Below are 19818 nucleotides of genomic sequence, written 5' to 3' on the forward strand. Positions count from 1 at the left end.
TGATGACCTCAGAAGTTAAGTCGCATAGTGCTCAGAGCCATTTGAACCAAGCACATACTCTTGGTGTAGCAAAGAAACTCAAATTACTTAAAAAAGCAATTCTTCCGGGCCAGATTGTATACTAGTTCGGTTCCTTTCTAAGTCTGCGGATTTCATAGTTTCATATTTACCATCATATGCAACCACTCACTTGAAGAAAGATCCGTACCTAAGGACTGGAAAGTTGTACAAGTCACAACAATACTCAAGAAAGGAAATCGAAGAATTTCGCTGAAGTACAGACTCATATCAATGACTTAAGAATTACAGCAGGGTATGGAACATACGATGTATTCGAACATCGCGAATTACCTCGAGGAAAATGATATAGTGATACAGTCAGCAGGGATGCAGAAAACATCGTTCTTGCGAAACACAACTCGATCTTTACTCACAAGAAGCAATGAATTCTATAAACAGAGGATCTCAAGTTGATTCCTTATTTCTACATTTCCAGAATTTTGGCACCATTCCTCAAAAGCGGCTTCTAATCAAATTGTGTGTCTATGGAGTATCGCCTCAGTTGTGCGACTGGATTCGTGCTTTCCTGTCAGTTCGTAATAAATTACGAGAAATAATCGAGTGAAACAGAAGCGATATTTGGTGTTCCCCAAGGAAGCCCCTCTGGAGTTCTAAACTTACATAAACTATTTAGGAGACAATCTAAGCAGCCTTCTTGGATTGTTTGCAGATGATGCTGTCGTTTACTGTCTAGTAAAGTCCTCAAAAGCTCAAACACAATCACAAAATTATTTGTACAGAATATCTGATATGGCGTGGAATGTGACAGTTGCCTCTAAACAATAAAAAGTGTGAAGTTATCCGTATGAGTATTAAAAGAAATTCGTTAAATTTCGGTTGGACAGTAAACCACTAGACTGTCAATTCAATCAAATGTCAACGGATTGAAATTACGAATAACTTAAATTAGCCGAACACAGAAAATGTTGTGGGAAGGCGAACCAAAGATTGCGTTTTATTGGCAGAACACTTAGATGATGCAACAAATTTACTTAAGATAGACTGTACATTATGCTTGTCCATCCTCTTGTAGTCTATTGCTTTGCGGTATGAAATCCTTACCAGAAAGGTCAGATGAAGGGCATCGTGAAACTTGAAAGATGGGCAACACGTTTTGTACTACGGTAAAGAGTGTCACGGACATGACAAGCGAGCTGGAGTAGCAGTCATTAAAACAAAGGTGTTTCCCGTTGTGGCAAGTTCTTTTCATGAAATTTCAATCTCCAACTTTCCCCTCCGAATGTGAAAATATTCTGTTTACTCCCACCTACATAGGCAAAAATGATCATCGTAATAAAATAAGAGAAATCTGATCTCGCACGGAAAGATTTAAGTGTAGGTCCTTTTCCCATGCTATTTGAATGGAACAGTGCAGAAATAGTTTGAAAGTCATTCAGTGAACACTCTGGCAAGAACTTAAGTATGAACTGCAGAATAGTCATGTAGATGGAGATGTAGATGTCGATACCCTACAAGCAGTGCCATCACGCAAACATTCCTCACGAATAAAGCAAAACAGAAGTGTAGAATCGTATCCTGGAGCCTGTGATGTGACCGTGTGCCGACCCCCTTGCTGTACCTGCTAAAAGAAACGGATCGTGTGCACTTATTACGTGACGTCAAAACATGTTTCGAACTACGCGCGATGACGTCACGGACTCGTGCACAGGCTTCCTTTTTTCAGGAGGTGCTGCCCCAGACCGCCCTAACTCTCAGAGAAAGCGAAAGGTCTCACCTGACAGCACAGCTATTGCAGCTATTTTACTACCCAGAAAGGGGTTTTTAGGCCATAAGTAGGGACAGAAAAATTTCGCGAAAAACGTAACATGAAAAATATCGCGAAAATATCGGCTTTTAATGAAATACCGCAACATCGGCGGTTTGAGTGAGGTTCCACGAAATTTGTAATTTAAAAATTTCGTAAATCTGAGGAAGGCAGTTCACTAATATTTGCAATGAATGTTAAAGTTGCATTTTGACTTCAAATCTGAGGTTCCCGTACAATCTTAAAATAACGGTTCATTTCCTGTGTAAGAAACTTTTATGTGAGACCGAAAATAACATCGACTTTGGGAAACAAATCACTAATTTTAGCAAAACATAACATCGAATTTCGTAAACACCAAATTCGGAAAAAATAACACCGAATTTGGCAAAAAAGTAATACCGAATTTGGAAAGGAACTGCGCCGGATTTGGCAAAAAGCATCATCGAATTTGACCAAATGCAACATCGAATTTGGCCAAAAGTAACACCGAATTTGGTCAAATGTAACATCGAGTTCGGGAAGAAATGCAATCGCTCTATCAAAACGTGTGACTTACTTTCAGTTTTGGAATCACCTTCTCAGGTCACTCGCTAGGGACAAAATGCATCAGAATTACGTCAATTTAAGTCGAAAGACGGAATTTTGTGATGGCCCATTGTTTGGGAACGGGTATAACGGTTGTAGCTCGCCTTTCTTTATCTTGTTATCATCCGTATGTACCAGAAAATGATAGTGAATCTGGCAGAGGATCTGAGGACGTCGTCATTGGGGTATGCTTGTTTTATACAGCGGGATAAGCACTTGTCTGTGATGCAACATACGGATGAGAATGCGATGGTCGGTTGTTTCGAAGCATACTGTCCACCATACCTTGTTGCAAATGCACTCGACAACAGTTAGAAATCCGTTCGCGTGCCACTCTTGTCACTAAGATGTTAGTAAAAATTGCAGTGTGTGGTGTAACATCGTGAGTGCCTCATCTAAAAATATAAACGAGCTTTCTAGTCGATGAATTAGTCTAAGCCTCCTATTTCATCACGTGGACGTTCTTGTAGGCTACACGATAAGCCAATAAGCCCTACACACACACACACACACACACACACACACACACACACACACACACACACCGTGAGACGTGCTGAGACGTACGTATCCTCATTGCAGCAGTATATGTTACAGGGCTATTCAAAATAAATAAATTATATTATAAAATCTGTCAACTGCGTAAATACAGTTTAGGCCATATACACCCTATTTGATACCTTACGTATGGGACTTGTCGTTTTCCACCAGGACAGTTGTCTTTGTCACACAACTATAATCGTACCGCAGTGGTTTGAGCACCAAATTTAGTTGGTACTTGACTCAGATTTGCCGAATATGAATCAGTGTTCCACATAGTTGCTCAAAAATAGTTTATGGTAAGTATAACTCACTAGCTAACTCATTAGGCATGTCGCCAGTTTCGGATGAGAGCTTGCTTTCTCGTAGTCTACCTCCAGCCATTTGCGGAAGACTTAGAAACCATGAGACAGTGCACTAGAACTTATTCGCACATCAAAAAGCGATCGAAATAGGCGAGCGGCCTGGTCACGTTTTTCCTTCACTGTGAGACCACAAACGTTGACCTGTGTGAAGTACAAGAGGATTTAACCTCCCGCGCTTAACCGGGAGTGTGCTGACTGCAGGACGGTGCACAGACTTAGTCACATCCCAAACGTGGGTGTCGCTTAGAACTGGGCGTCAAGCTTGGAGAAGATGGAAAATAGCCACATGGCTTTAGTGAGAGGGAGTCTTGACTCGACTATGTTGTTTAAATTCCCTTAATACAGAAGAAATAAATACTGAAATGACAAACACTATGAGCGTTTTAGAACTTCTGACTTTGTTCAGGAAACAGTAACAACTCCTGATACATTTGCTCCAAAGAAATTGTACGCACGAAAAGACCGAGTCTTCACACAAAGACAGTGACTAACTAGCACCATTCCGTCTATTTAAAATGAAACTGTCAGTACTAACAGTGCCCGCACCCATGACACGACATGCAGAAGCCCCTAGATACACGAGTAGAATTCCGTCAGCTGCTCTGAAATCACTGCAGATAACTCCGCTTAGACCAGTCCGACTGCCGGCCGTGGTGGCCGAGCGGTTCTAGGCGCTACAGTCTGGAACCGAGCGACCGCTACGGTCGCAGGTTCGAATCCTGCCTGGGGCATGGATGTGTGTGACGTCCTTAGGTTAGTTAGGTTTAAGTAGTTCTAAGTTCTAGGGGGCTGATGACCTTAGAAGTTAAGTCCCATAGTGCTCAGAGCCATTTGAACCATCATCAGTCCCCTAGACTTAGAACTACTTAAACCTAACTAACCTAAGGACATCACACACATCCGTGCCCGAGGCAGGATTCGAACCTACGACCGTAGCAGCAGCGCGGTTCCGAACTGAAGCGCCTAGAACCGCTCGGCCACAGCGACTGGCATCTTACATGGTCTTGCTTAGTATTTAGTGGAAGCATTTCATTTACTTTACTTATTTTCAATAATTTTATTTTTTCGGTGATTATAAATGCTTTTTCAGAGATCCTTGTTTCGTTGAGTAAGAAAAATATGTGTAGAGCTAATAGCACAGTTCTCACATCTAGACGGTACTTTAGCGAAATGGGCGATCGCACGTATGTTGCAATGATGAAGACGGGACTAGGCTAAGAAAGCGCCTTGTGAAACAAACGTGCGACCCATTCTTTAATACTAATAGCCTGTTTCGAGATCTTCATTATGTTGAACGAACTGGAAAAAATTGTTATGTTGAAGGGAAACTTGTTCTTTGCGGAGAAAGCGTTCGGCAGTATTGTGGGAAGGTCAACATGATAACTGGAACACGTCTAACGACTCGAGAACGCTACAATGTTTCAACGAACAGCAAGTCTATATTTTACAAATAAGGGGTCCTGGATCGCGTGAACAGCTATATTTCAAATATCACTACCCTCCCTTCGCACAGAATTGTAAAAACTTATCTCCCCTCCTTAAACAGATATCGAACAAGGATCGTAGTGACATAATTAGACGTAATTAGACGTAATTAGACTGGGGCTCGTTCAGAAACGTATATAGCCTTTACCGTGCGTCTAGAAAACTGGAAGAGACAATAACATTTCCTCTAAATAATAGCTACAACGCCTTCAAAGCCAAGTTAATTTCCTCAGTTCTCGACATTATTTTCCATTCATTCGTTCATAAATCGTTTGTTCATTAGCTCCATATATCTAATTTCAACAAGAAGCTGCGGGAATGGAAAAAGAGTGTAGGTACAAAAACACAGAGGGAAGTGACAATCAAAATCTTCACCACCCAGTCACACCAATCCAGCCACTGTCGTGTTCGACGTCGACGTGCAATAACCACTCACAGACGGCGGGTGGTAGCACTAGCAGTGGTGGGTACATAAAGTGGGTCAGGTGGTCGGGAAAACAGTTTAGTCGCTATCGTAATGAGGAAACGGAGCGATTTATCTGACATCCAAAAGGGCTTTCTCATCAAGGGTGCAAGCATTTACGAAACGGCTAAGTTTGTAAACTGTTCGCGTGCTACTGTGATTAATGTGTACCGTTCATGCCAAAATGGCGCTGTCCAAAACTAGCGCCGAGGTAACTGTGGTACAGCACAGACACGGGTGAACGACGGCTGCGACGAAGTGTACGTATGAATAAACGTGCGATTGCTGAGCAACTGCCCGCACAGATGAAACAAGGGGGTAAGAACAGTGTCTCCTCAACTACAGTTCAGCGAACTGCGTTTGGGCCTCAGAAGCAGGCGCCTGGTTCACGCACCTATGCTGACGTATTGTTCAACGGCGACGAAGGCTGGAATCTGCACGCCAGTCCGCAACTCTACGTCCACCGAGTGGCGACATTTGGCCTTGACAAGTGAATTGGACACAAGGCCACTGGCGCTTACTGCGTGGAACGTCTGCAAGCAAACACCCTGAAACATTCGTCGAAGCTTCCAGGCCAGAGGAGGGAGCGTAACGGTCTGAGTGAGCTCGTCATTATGGAAGCCACAATCTATCAATACAAATATGCATTTACCCGTGGGGACAATGTCCACCCCTACATACTGTTTGTTTTTCCTCGACACGAAGTCATCTACAGTACAGTGCAACGTGTCACACAGCTCGCAGTGTATGCGCGTGATTCGAAGACTCCCAGACGACTTTACCGTATTCCCCTAGCCACCAAACTCCCCGGATTTCTACCCAATCGAGAATCTGTGCGACCGCATCGATGGGGCTCTTCGCCCCATGGATCCTCACCCGAGAGACCTAGCGCAGCTGGCCACGGTACTGGAGGCGGCTCCACAAGCCTGTCGGTAGCTTCCAGAACCTCAGACTCACTCCCCGCAATTTCGCAGCGGTCTGCGCTGCAAAAGGTGGTTATTCAGGCCTTTGACAGGTGGTCACATCATTGTGGCTTTACCGTGTATTTCTCTGAAACGTATTGTAAGGTGTCAGGCAAATCCAACACCTTCCATGAAAATCCTGACATGATAGCAAATCTGGCAGTATGTCACATAGCTCCAAATAAATCCTGACATTAAATTAACAAATGTAATACGATCAACGAGTGAGCAAATGGAATACCACAGACTAACACAAGAACGCCTAAATGCATGTCATACCTTCCCACCGTGAAACAGACGCAGTTCCGAGGGGAGAAACGAGAACAGAAGCCGAGAGCAGAATCGTGTAGGCTAGGAGGCCCTAAGATAAGGGACGGACACCCACGTCGCTAGCCGACCGCCAGAACCACCCCCAGCCCATGTTAAAAGATAGAGCCCTCCAGAAGAACAGTATAGATCTTACGATAACACTGAAAGGGCCACACCAGCTGCAAGTTTTAGCGTGAGACTTTTTCGCGTCTCTGTTATGTTGCAAACGTTAAAAACATTGCCCCACCACGAAAAGTATAACGTTTCTCATTGGATAGACAGAATTTTTGTAGGCGGAGCTTAAGGTTAACATTGAGATCCTGATTGGTCAGTTGAAAACACAGCCAGATAGCTTTTTTTTTAAACCAACTTCGGTAAATTGTAGGAAGGAGAAGTTAGGAGAGAGTTGCTTCCGAGACGTCGAAGGTGGAGCTGCACCGCCCGCCGCCCCCTGACGCTGCCTAAACACCGACAAGGTAATGAACGCACGCGATGCCGCATTTTTGAGTGCATAAGGCTTCCCCCAGAACTGCAGAAGTCTCATCTGTTACATCCCCTTTTTACGTAATACTAGTGTCGATCGTCAATTAAGTCTCATGGTGTTCACATTTTCTACGTGAAGTTAAAATCTGAAATGCGATGATTTTTCTGTTACATAATTATTGAGAAGCCACATCAGCCACTGTAATTTACGACAAGTTAGATAAGTAATTAAAGATAATTGAGGGTCACTGTAGACCATTTTGACAGTTTTCTCTTTTTATGAAACTTAACTTAAACCTAGATTATAGATGTGATATGGCATAGGTCATCCTTCGATCCATTGTAGAACTTGGAAACCCATTCAGGGAATATTCGTTCACATTATTGTTGAACACAGTTGGTTTTTATCATCCTGTATTAAAACATTTCCTTTTATCAATAGTGCAATTTATAAACAATGTTTTGTGAGTAGAATAAAATTTCCAATGGTAAACTTAACTGCTTTTTCCACGTTATTTTACCAGATAATTAAAAATAGGAAAGCCTTGAACCCCTTCCACTAAATTTAGTTAGTATTAAGATTCTTTTACAGGGAGTGCAGTGGAGCTGACGCTGAAATCATTAAGTATTTGATTATACCATCGCTAGTCTCACTGAACTCTTCTGAACTCTACATGTCATGTGTGGTCTGGCGTCTCCTTACCAGCAACAGGTCCCAGGTTCAAACTAGTCAATTCCCTAAAAAACACGCTCAGAGCGTCGTTGCGCGAAAGTGGTAGGGAGATACGACTTAGAACAAACAGACACCACGCAGAATGTTAGAGTATTTACAATTAACTCTGATATACTCTGTGCATAAAGTGCTACAAATGGCATTACAAAATTGACATAAAAGTAGTTAATTTCAGACTTTTGTTACCTTCACCATTAACAGTAAGTGGTAACAATTTATCTAGTTCTTCTTGCACATTTTTACCTAATTTGTACCCTTTTCATTTCTTCACGTTTTGGGCACTGCTATCATACTCTGTTGTTGAAATCTGACCTTACGTTTGTCTTTGCTACCATTATCGTTGAAATTAACTCACTTTCTTGCTCGGTGTCTGGCGGAATGTACCTTTTTTGTCTGTTCGGTACAAATTTTGCAATTTATTTCAAACTAACGTCTCAATGAGCTAGAAGACTTGAGACTTTCAATATAGCTCAGCTCTGGATGACAGCGCAATATTATGTCGCTTTCTGTCTGCCGTGGGACGCAGGGTGCTCTTTGTATTTCTGCTATTTCCACCCTCTTCTTGTTCCAGTTGCGAATATTTCGCGGTCTGAAAGATTGCTGGTAGGCGTCCGTGTGAGCTCTATCCTTTATAATTTTTACTTTCACGGTATTTCGATAAACGTAGGGAGAAGTAATATATTGGTTGATTCAAGTTAACAGAAACTGAAAGAAATCTGAAATTTAGCAAATGTCTGTGTTGTAATTTCATCAAAATGTGTGAAATTATTGAAAGTATTTAAATAGACAACTTTTTAATATAATGCATTTTAAAACCGAGTAAAAAGTATAAAATAATTTCTCATAATCCCAAAAAGATTTATAACCCCATGCAGATGTCTTGAAAATGCTTGTGAATTTTTAATGGATATGACAATACATGTGAAATGTAAAACGAAGGACTGTACAGAGTAGCTGTCGTTGGCCGGCCGTTTGGGCGAGTGGTTCTAGGCGCTTCAGTCTGGAACCGCGTGACCGCTACGGTCGCAGGTCCGAATCCTGCCTCGGGATTGGATGTATGTGATGTCCTTAGGTTAGTTAGGTTTAAGTAGTTCTAAGTTCTATGGGACTGATGACCACAGATGTTAAGTCCCATAGTGCTCAGAGCCATTTTTGAGCTGTCGTTGAAAAATCACACAACAGCTCATACCGTTTGCAGGGAAATAAAACTGCGAGACAGGTTAACTTTTCATCCATAAATTATCTACAGAGTGTTTATTTTAACAGAAGACTTTTCAATGTCTCGAAAACTACATACCGAATCAAAAAAAGTTATGATTCCAGTTTGTTTGGCTCAGAGGGGGACATCCAACTATAACACACTCGACCTCCAACCCTGTGCAGGGGGGGAGGCAACTTTTTAAATCTTCAATGGAAACCCCCATTTTTTTTATCACAGATTAAGATTGTACGGTAAAATCTACATACGTTTTCTTTGAAGCATTTCCTTCGGTTTGCCAGAGATGGCGCTGTAATCGGAGGAATAGAAATGGGTGAAAACGTAATTTACGCCATGCTACTCAATGACCCTTGAGTATCCCAACTCCAAACTGCGAGTGTAGGACGGGCCACTATTTCATAACTGCTAACTGAAAACCCCATTCGCAACTTCGTATTCCTTGGACATACTGAACAGGGGACTACTCGACTCACCACCGTGGCCATGTGGCGAACTACGACCCATCATATCAGGCACTGCGATCGGAGCTCACGTTATCGTGCAGCGACCCATCATATCAGGCACTGTGATCGGAGCTCACGTTATCGTGCAGATGTAGAACAGATGGCGGCTCTAAACATGACAATACTTGTGCAGTGTTCATTGCCTGCACATCTACCTATCATCTCGAGAACGAACTTGCAAGTGGACGATAAATGTTGCAACCACGGAAGAAAAAAATGAAATGATCCTGATTTACGGAGAGTGTAGTAAAAATATTGAGGCTGCTATTGCCTTGTAGGCCGAGCGTTTTCCAGAGAAAGCTCGCTCACGTTCGTTATTTTACAAGATTGTGAACGCCTTTATGTCTGATGGCATCGTACAGAACGGCAAAAGGAAACGAAGCAAACATGTTACAGGACAAGCTAATTAAATAGCTTTACCAGCGGCAGTGCATCACAACCCATGGATATTGTTACAATACTGCATCGTCATAAGTATCATCCATACCACGTGTCACTGCATTAAGAACTTCAGGGCGCCGATTTACGTAGTCGATAGTGTTTTGTGAATGGGCACGTCAACAAATGCAAACGACCCCCACTTTCTTTGCCGAAGTACTATTTTCCGTTGAGTCTGCATTCACAAACCATGGCAGCGTTAACAAATGCAAACGACCCCCACTTTCTTTGCCGAAGTACTATTTTCCGTTGAGTCTGCATTCACAAACCATGGTAGCGTTAACCGACGTAACATGCATTACTGAAGTGTACACAATCGCCACTGGTTATGGCAAGTCAATGTCCTTGGTTAACATATGGTGTGGCATCATGCGGAACAAACTCATTAGTCCGAATTTTATCCATGGCACGTTGAATTGACGCAAATATCAAACGGTTTTGGAGCAGGAACTACTGGTGATACTGCAGCATGTTGCTCTCGACGTTCGACAACGTATGTGGTTTCAGCATGACTGTTGCCCTGCGCATTACGCAAATGAAGTACGAAAGGTATTAAACCGTTCTTACACTGGTCGTTGTATCAGCAGAGGTGACCCTATTAATTCGCCCGGTAGGTCGCTGGATATGACGTCACCGGATTTCTTTCTGAGGGTATATTTAAGAGATATGGTGTACCAGCAAGTTCCAATAGGCCGTGAAGACATGGTCGACCGCATCGGAAACGTCTGTGCTGATATTACCGCAAATATGCTTCTGTCCCGCGTACAGTCATTTGAAAAGTGGATCGCTAAGCGTATTGAAGTCTGTGGTACTACGTTTGAACATTATTCTAATTGGAAAAATAGAGTAGCGTTCACCTCGAGCCACGGCCATGTTGCGAACGGGGTTTACAATTCGAAATTATGAAGTACTGGCCTGTCCTACCCTCGCAGCATGGAGGTTGGGTCCCACGTGCCATTGGACGTTCAGGGATTACTGAGGAGGATCTCGTAAATTACAATTGTGTACCCATTTTTATTCCTCCAATTACAGCGCCATCTGTGGCGAAACAAAGAAAATACTTAAGACGAAAAGTAGGCATATGAAGATTTTTTCGTGGAATGATAACTAGCAATAAAAATCGGCGATTCCCATTGAAGATTTCGAAGCTGACACCCGCCAACCTCGCACGGTGAGTGAGGGCGGGTGGGGAGGGGGGTCGAGTATTGTATCATTGAGTGTCCCCCTCGGAGACAAACAAATTGGGATTATACCTGTTTTTTGATCCAATGTGTAACGTCGAGATATTTCAATGTCTTCAGTCAAAATGAACACTATGTACAGTAACCAGAATGAGATGTTCACTCTGCAGCGGAGTGTGCGCTGATATGAAACTTCCTGGCAGATTAAAACTGTGTGCCGGACCGAGACTCGCACTCGGGACCTTTGCCTTTCGCGGGCAAGTGCTCTACCAACTGAGCTACCCAAGCACGACTCACGCCCCGTCCTCACGGCTCTACTTCTGCCAGTACCTCGCCTCCTACCTTCCAAACTTTACAGAAGCCCTCCTGCGAGCCTTTCTTTCAGGAGTGCTAGTTCTGCAAGGTTCGCAGGAGAACTTCTGTAAAGTTTGGAAGGTAGGAGGCGAGGTACTGGCAGAAGTAGAGCTGTGAGAACGGGGCGTGAGTCGTGCTTGGGTAGCTCAGTTGGTAGAGCACTTGCCCGCGAAAGGCAAAGGTCCCGAGTTCGAGTCTCGGTCCGGCACACAGTTTTAATCTGCCAGGAAGTTTCACTATGTACAGTATTTGCCGCACGTTTTTGTTTTTAAATTTTTTATGTATTATCAAAGCTATTAAACATTACAAGCACAAATTTTCAGAACTATCCGTAGGGGCTTAACAGCCCGTATGAGACTAGGAGACTACAGTCTGGAACCGCGCGATCGCTACGGTCGCAGGTTCGAATCCTGCCTTGGGCATGGATATGTGTGATGTCCTTAGGTTAGTTAGGTTTAAGTAGTTCTAAGTTCTAGGGGACTGATGACCTCAGAAGTTAAGTCCTATAGTGCTCAGAGCCATTTGAACCATATTATTTACCTGAGGTGCCAGTTACCTACGTGCGGTAAGAAGAGAGACTTTTCTACCATAATCATTATTATTTATGTCACTAACAGGAACAGAAGCCTCAGAAGCCAGATAGGTAACACTAGTCTGCATTTTAAAACTTTTTGTCAGAGGATTTGTTGAATATAGGTGTTAATGAATCAATATTTTATGCTGATTCTAGAAATAACTTCCTTTTTTGTCTGTCGCGTCAGGTATTTACAACAAATAAGACTAATATTTTGACGATTTTTACTTCTGAACCCACAAATCTATTCAAGCACCACTTCAAACAAGGCGAGTTTTTAACCTAAGCACATTTAAAAAATAAAATACATTTAAAATATACTCTACAGAATCTCCCTAATTTATTTCTTGACTACCTTGTCTAAAAACATGAAGTCAACAGTCTTTCATTAATTTTTAAACTTTCTCTTCTTTCACTTCCTCGCAGATCCTTGTATATGATGACTCTCCCTCTTCAACATCGAACAATATTCGGCCATAATAGTTTGGCCAGTTCCCGTGGTACCTCCTCTCCATCACCTTAATATCTTGGTTAAAACGTTTATCCTGCGCTTCACTATAATGTCCCAACTTTTCTGGAAAGTGGTCGACACGTTAGTGTAGAAAGTAGATATTCAAACTCATATTACATCCCATCTTCTCGAAATTTTGCAACATTTTGTCAGCAAATGCCTTGTAATTAGGATCTTTCTTATTCCCAGAAAGTTCTCAGTAACTGATCGCAAGGCGGATCATGCGTCTTTTTCTTAATCGTTTCCCTCAAAGAGGATCTAAACCAATTGAATTAACAGCACCAAAGAAACAATTTGTTGGCCGCTGCTTGCAGGCAGGGAGTAGACGAGCAAGCGAATCAGTGTCGAAAGACAACAGAAATTTTGCTTAATTGTTTTGAGACTTCTGAAATCTCTACTTACGTCACACCCAGCCAGACGTTAAAGGCGACGATGTTTAGCCAGAAGAAAGCCGCCAACAGCCAGTAGTACGTGAAGAAAGCTAAAAAATAAAATAAAACAAGGGATATTCATGTCATACATTTTCATGAGGATTCGTAATAAATTGGATAGTTAATTCTAAAAAAAATAGGTAGCCTGAAAAGAAACACACCTCAGTAAACAAAGGCTATCCAACCCGCAACGTCGATATACACATTGTGGTCAGATCAATTCACAACAGTTTTTTTTTTTTTTTAATGTGTGGAGCAGAATGACGTATGTCTTCTGATAGCGTTCTGTCTACTTGTTATGCGCTAGAAACACAATGGTGCGGTGTCAATTCAGAATAACAAAAAAAAACAGTATTTGTTTTTTATTTATACGGACCACTGCTATTTCGTAAGCCTCTGCTTCGTGCGGGAATGTCTAAATTAAGGAAATGAGATATTTTGGAGTTTAATTCCGTCCGGGAAAGATGGAGAAGGCAGCGGCAGCTGCTTTCCTCAGGAAACATCCCGGCATATCCCTTTAGCAATTAATGAAATCACAGAAAAAATAAATCAAAATGCCTGAAGAGCAATTTGAAGATATTCATCACTTGACTACAATTTGACAAACGAAATAGTTTCTGACTGTTATCGTAATATAGCCTGCTGTGATAATACCAGTTTACTTTTCGGTCTCTGTTTATTGAATCTTTATCTTTTACGTATTTGCTCACTCCTTTATCACTGTTATTACAACTGACAGTTTGTACTGGCAATTTGTAACAAGAATTATTGCTGACATCAACGGACAAAAGATAACCCTCCGTGACACACAGCGCTGACGTGGTAGATCCAACTACCCTGTTCCTTCTATTTCCCTATTTATGGAGAGCTGACCGAAGATTTAAATCTTAAACAAAATTTTCCGTGACGTGTTACATCTCTGTCTCATCTATAGCGCCAGAAGTGACTGCAAACTTCCGAATTGTTCCCGTCAAATGGGAGCTCCACGTCAGTTTTATACTTTACTTGATTAAACGAAATTATTCCGTGGAATTTTCAGCAGGATGCGTAGAACTTACGCAGTTCTAGTTCATATGACGGTTTCGATTAAGTTCTACTATTAATATATTAGTAGTAGTGATATCACTGTGCATTCCAGCACTAACATTTTATGTAGTTACATTTATGAGGAAGTGATTTAGAGACATCGCGAACAGAATACTGATTCGAATATATTGAGATTGTCCTATACCATAAACAAGATATGGAAAAACCAAGTACACTAAAAAAGTCGCAGCGATGAGATAAGCTCCTTGCCACTTCAAGCAAAATTTTAGGATACATATTAAGAAAGTCAAAGTTATTTTAATCGTGATGGATTATGAAATTAAAAACAACTGAACCCTGGAGCAACACGATCGTATGGAGTGTAAAATGAAGGCTGACGTCGTCAGTAAACACCACACCAAACTGCTTTTTAAACGCATGTGTATAAAGAATTACACCAGAATTTATTAAAAGATTATATGCAAATATGCTAATACTAATGCGTTAATGCGAAACCGATTTATGTTGGAAAAAATTAGTTCCAGTTTAGGCCACCAGATTCAAATCTGGCACTGTACAGAATCTCGGCGTCGTCTCCGGTGCGCATACTGAACAAATTGTGTAAGCAGCGGTTAGTAATAACATAAACATTATGCCTTTTTCGCTTCTTTGACCTTTTCTGCCCACGTCCCATTTCTAATCCATTACATATGGAAACATTTCTATAGGTCTTCTTCTTGCATTCACAGCGCCAGACATGTCCTAGTGGCCAAAACTGGAACTAAATTTTTTTAAAGTGTAAATCGGCTCCGCATTAACGTCTTAGAATATCCACAAAGTTTCGCTAGCGTACAATTATTATGGCCCACACTGGACCTCTGTGAGTAGCTGCACTTTAATTAAAAACCATCCGGAATATTCAGTTAACTTTAAATTAGAATGTTGGTCATTATTTAAGTGTACCTTGGATTCAGCAGTCTGTGAGCCCACAAAAAATATGTAAGGGCGAGCAGCAGGGTGCACGTTGGTCTGTATGTTGGCTTTGTGCACTGATCGACGGTCGGTCGTTGCTCAGTCAGTCAAGGAGCCATGCGGCCAGCAGCCGCATAAGTCTCACGTACGTGCAAGATTTTGTAGGATTTGGAATAATTTTGTGAGAGGAATTAAATATTTTTACTTGTCAGTGCACTTAAATTATTTGACGGTGTTTTCGGTGATTGATTTTTGTGTAACTTTGGTTACGGGATTTGAGGCAACTGAACTATAATTATTACCTGCACTTGGCATTTATATCCATATAAGACAAACTTTTGTATGGTTTTCGCAATGATTATTCAGGATTCCGAATTTATTTTACGTTGCGATCGATAGTGGGAAACTGTATTTTCCGACTTGAATGTCTGTCTGCTGTTGATTTGTGTGAATTAATCTGCAGTTAAATGAACTTTGCTCGTCCGTGTTTCTGCATTCGATGCTGTTCTCGCACTACAAACATTAATATTATTGTTTAGTTATTTTTTCTTTGAAAACCGTAATTTATGTGAGGCCACCATTCGCAAATTTGTGAACATTATTTAAAAACATTTATTGGGTTTAAACTAGAATCGTCTAGTTTTGACAACATCATTAATCCTTCAAGATTTATCTGGGCACTTATATATATATTCGCCAACATGTATTTTTACTAAAAAGAGTTAAATGATCAATTTTGTAGTAAATGTATGGCCTATAAGAGCGACAGTAGACGATCGACCTCTCTGATAATAACGAGTCAAGCCAAAAAGTTAGATCGTGTACCTTACAAACCGATAACGGTCTATAAAACCGTGTTCTGGTAAGACCCCTTACTGGCCTCCGACAGCAACGGTTCAAATGGCTCTGAGCACAGTTAGGCTCACGACTAGAGGGACATCATCGGTTTTCGGTACACTGACGTTGATAATGAGCCTCATTCCGGTAGTAATACTTCTATACTGTTGTTGCTAGACCGTGAAACTTCGTGTGACGCAAGAACTACCTATATATCCCAAGATTCTTCTCATTTAAGAACGATGTGCTCTGTTCTGTTGGCTAGGAACTCTTCGATTCAATGACAAAATTCGTGTGTGATCCGCTCACTCAAATTCTGTTCGTTAGGATGCAGTGTGGAACTGCATAGCGCTCGTTCCGGAAACCGAGTAGGGCTGTGTTCACACGACGGAAATTTCACTCGCGTTTTCCAATCGCACGTTTAGACATCCAACATTCAACTTACAGCTGATCACATGAGTCCAAAATATCTATCGACGGAAACGCACGTTGACGAGCGGTTAGAACGATAGGTAGCGTACATGTGCTGTTGAGCTGACTGTGGGTTTCCGTCGCACCAGCCGTATTTTGTAAGTATTTCTCTTAGTTTTCTTTGTTGCACGTTGCGAAATCTGAGTGAATACTGACATCGAGCTATTCATTGTTGAAATAGAAAAACACAGAATTTTGGAATATTCCGTCAGCATTGCATAAAAAACGCACGTTAACGAGCGGTTATAAAGATAGGTAGCACTCATGTACTGAGTTGATCCCGCGTTTCCGTCGTACCAGACGTATTTTCTAAGTATTTGTTATTTTTATTTGTTGCGCATTGCGAAAAATGAGTGAATACTAAAATCGAGCTATTAATTGTTGAAGTAGAAAAACACATCATTTTGGAATATTCCGTTATAATTGTATAAAAATAAAATTTTGAGAGCGCGCGACTGGGAAGAATTGGTTTAGATCCTCTTTGAGGGAAACGATTAAGAAAAAAATGAAAAATGTAGATCAGAAAAACTTTATTGTTAGCAAGTACACTTTCCTTCATATCTTCTGCATGTTCAAGTCTACCTGAATTAACAAAATACAGGCTGTTTCAAAAAGAATGACCTGATTTTAAAAGTAAATATTTATTGATAAAAACATACTATAAACAAGGAATGAATTGCAAATACTCACAAAATCTATGTTATTACACATGCTCTATGTGACCAGTAGCCCAGCGCGAACAACATCTAGACGATAGTTGTATTCGTTATAAACTTTACACAATGTATCTGCTTTTACAGATGTTACGGCGGTTGTTATTCTGTTCTTCACTACTTCTATGTCACGAGGTAAATGAGAGAGGAACACACTTTCGTTCGCATATCCTCACTGGAATAAATCGCTTGGGGCTATGTCTGGCGATGTTGGAGGCCAAGAATGCAGGGCCATGTCTCGGGGGACCGTGCACGCTATCCACCGCTGAGCTATCTTCAAATGCTGCAAAACTCGCTTTTCCACAAATTCAGGAGGACTCCCATGACTGCGTTTTCCAACAGGGTGGAGCTCCACCAGACTGGCACAAAAACGCAATTCAGTTTCGCAATTACACTCTGCCTCAGCGCTGGACAGGAGGCACGGGAGCCCAAGACACTGCCCAGCATTCTTGGCCTCCAAGGTCGCCAGAAATGACCTCATGCGAGTTTTTCTTATGGTGATATCTGAAGGAAATTGTGTTCATCTCCCATTTATCTCGCGCCGTAGAAGAAATGAAGAACAGAATAATAGCCACCATAACTTGCATAAAAGCAAATTCATTCCGTAAAGTTTATGAATCGAATTTAGCTATCGTCCAGATTTATTCGTGCTGCTGGTGGTGGTCACAGAGCATTTGTAACAGCGTAGCTAAAACTTCGAGATTTTTTTGAATATTTTGCAATCCATCCCATGTTTGTAGAATGTTTTTATCAATAAATATGGAGTTTTGAAATCAGGAAACACCTTTCGAATCCTTTCGAAGCACCCTGTATTATGGTTTTCTGACAATGCCAGCAGGGGAGCCATCTCTTATTATGAAAGATATAATCTTCTTGTTAGAGAAGTTTTATTTGTCCAGATTGCAGTAATCACTTATATGGTCTACTCGTTTCGACCAATAGGTAGTTGGTACTGTTAGCCAGAACGTTATCCGCTGATGACGGGTCGTCCAGTCATACATGGGATATGTATCATGTTTGAATCCATTTCTCATTCGAACATGGTTGTTAAGTACTGTAATCGCTTTTGCAATGCGTTAGGCACAATTCACACTAATATCTAATGCGAGATGCAGTATTCTCCATTTATTACACGCACTCAACATACCAACGTTCTAAAGTTACCCGATAGTTAAATATCTTTTTCCATAAGTCGGCTGTAGGGTCGCATTAAATTTTCCACCAGCTCAAATGCTTCATCATCTACGTTCACTCAGGGAACTGCCATCTCTGCTAAAGGTCCTTGTTTCGGTACATCCAAAGGTTTTCCCGCTAGTTATGCCAATAGACCGGAATCTCTGACGAGCAGATAGCTTTTCCGTAAGCGCGAATGTTTAACCGGATAAAGCGAGAGAGTCACATAGCGCCGACAGCATCATAGAAGAAAATGTTTTTAAGTGAAGTATAACGAAGTTTAATGTTCCTGATTTTGTATTGTGACGTGTTTATCATCTAGAGCTCCAATGCAATGAGGAAGCACTGCGTACTGTTTCAAATCATTGAAGTATTTCAATCCAGTTTTCCTCACCTGGTGTTAGTATCAGAATGTCTTCTAGTTTCACCCAGATAACTTAACAAATAATCCCAGACACAGTCAATTTCCTAATTTTATGTGAATGGAGCAGCTCAGCCACTTACAACGAGCCTACACCTGAATATTTCTGGAGTATAGTGAACGTGGATACGGCTGTAACTGATGTACCCGCACAACACGATACACCTCCTGTTATAATATTTTGTAACATTGCTAAAGCATATTTTCTCAATGTGAGTTTATTGATTTAGTTCGACGTTTGGGAACCTGCGTTTCTTGTTGTTGTTGGGGTCTTCAGTCCTGAGACTGGTTTGATGCAGCTCTCCATGCTACTCTATCCTGTACAAGCCTCTTCATCTCCCAGTACCTACCGCAACCTACATCCTTCTGAATCTGCTTAGTGTATTCATCTCTTGGTCTCCCTCTACGATTTTTACCCTCCACACTGCCCTCCAATACTAAATTGGTGATCCCTTGATGCCTCAGAACATGTCCTACCAACCGATCCCTTCTTCTAGTCAAGTTGTGCCACATACTTCTCTTCTCCCCAATTCTATTCAATACTTCCTCATTAGTCACGTGATCTACCGACCTAATCTTCAACATTCTTCTGTAGCACCACATTTCGAAAGATTCTATTCTCTTCTTGCCCAAACTATTTATCGTCCCTGTTTCACTTCCATACATGGCTAAATTCCATACAAATACTTTCAGAAACGACTTCCTGACACTTAAATCTATACTCGATGTTAACAAATTTCTCTTCTTCAGAAACGCTTTCCTTGCCATTGCAAGTCTACATTTTATATCCTCTCTACTTCGACCATCATCAGTTATTTTCCTCCCCAAATAGCGAAACTCCTTTACTACTTTAAGTGTCTCATTTCCTAATCTAATTCCCTCAGCGTCACCCGACTTAATTCGACTACATTCCATTATCCTCGTTTTGCTTTTGTTGATGTTCATCTCATATCCTCCTTTCAAGACACTATCCATTCCGTTCAACTGTCTCTGTCTCTGATACAATTACAATGTCATCGGCGAACCTCAAAGTTTTTATTTCTTCTCCATGGATTTTAATACCTACGCCGAATTTTTCTTTTGTTTCCTTCACTGCTTGCTCAATATACAGATTGAATAACATCGGGGATAGGCTGCAGCCCTGTCTCACTCCCTTCCCAACCACTGCTTCCCTTTCATGCCCTTCGACTCTTATAACTGCCATCTGGTTTCCGTACAAATTGTAAAAAACCTTTCGCTCC

At 41.4% G+C, this 19818-nt stretch overlaps 1 protein-coding gene across 1 annotated transcript in view; it reads right to left on the reverse strand.

The window, feature by feature from the left end:
* The window catches only part of LOC124786443 (probable G-protein coupled receptor Mth-like 10), a 244600-nt gene that overhangs the window by 52120 nt on the left and 172662 nt on the right, over window positions 1-19818 (reverse strand). The window contains exon 4 of the mRNA XM_047254263.1: window positions 12936-13014. Within this exon, the coding sequence (XP_047110219.1) occupies window positions 12936-13014 (79 nt within the window). The remainder of the gene's footprint in view (window positions 1-12935; window positions 13015-19818) is intronic.

The sequence above is a fragment of the Schistocerca piceifrons genome, chromosome 1 (genome assembly GCF_021461385.2).
Source record: "Schistocerca piceifrons isolate TAMUIC-IGC-003096 chromosome 1, iqSchPice1.1, whole genome shotgun sequence".
NCBI lineage: Eukaryota > Metazoa > Arthropoda > Insecta > Orthoptera > Acrididae > Schistocerca > Schistocerca piceifrons.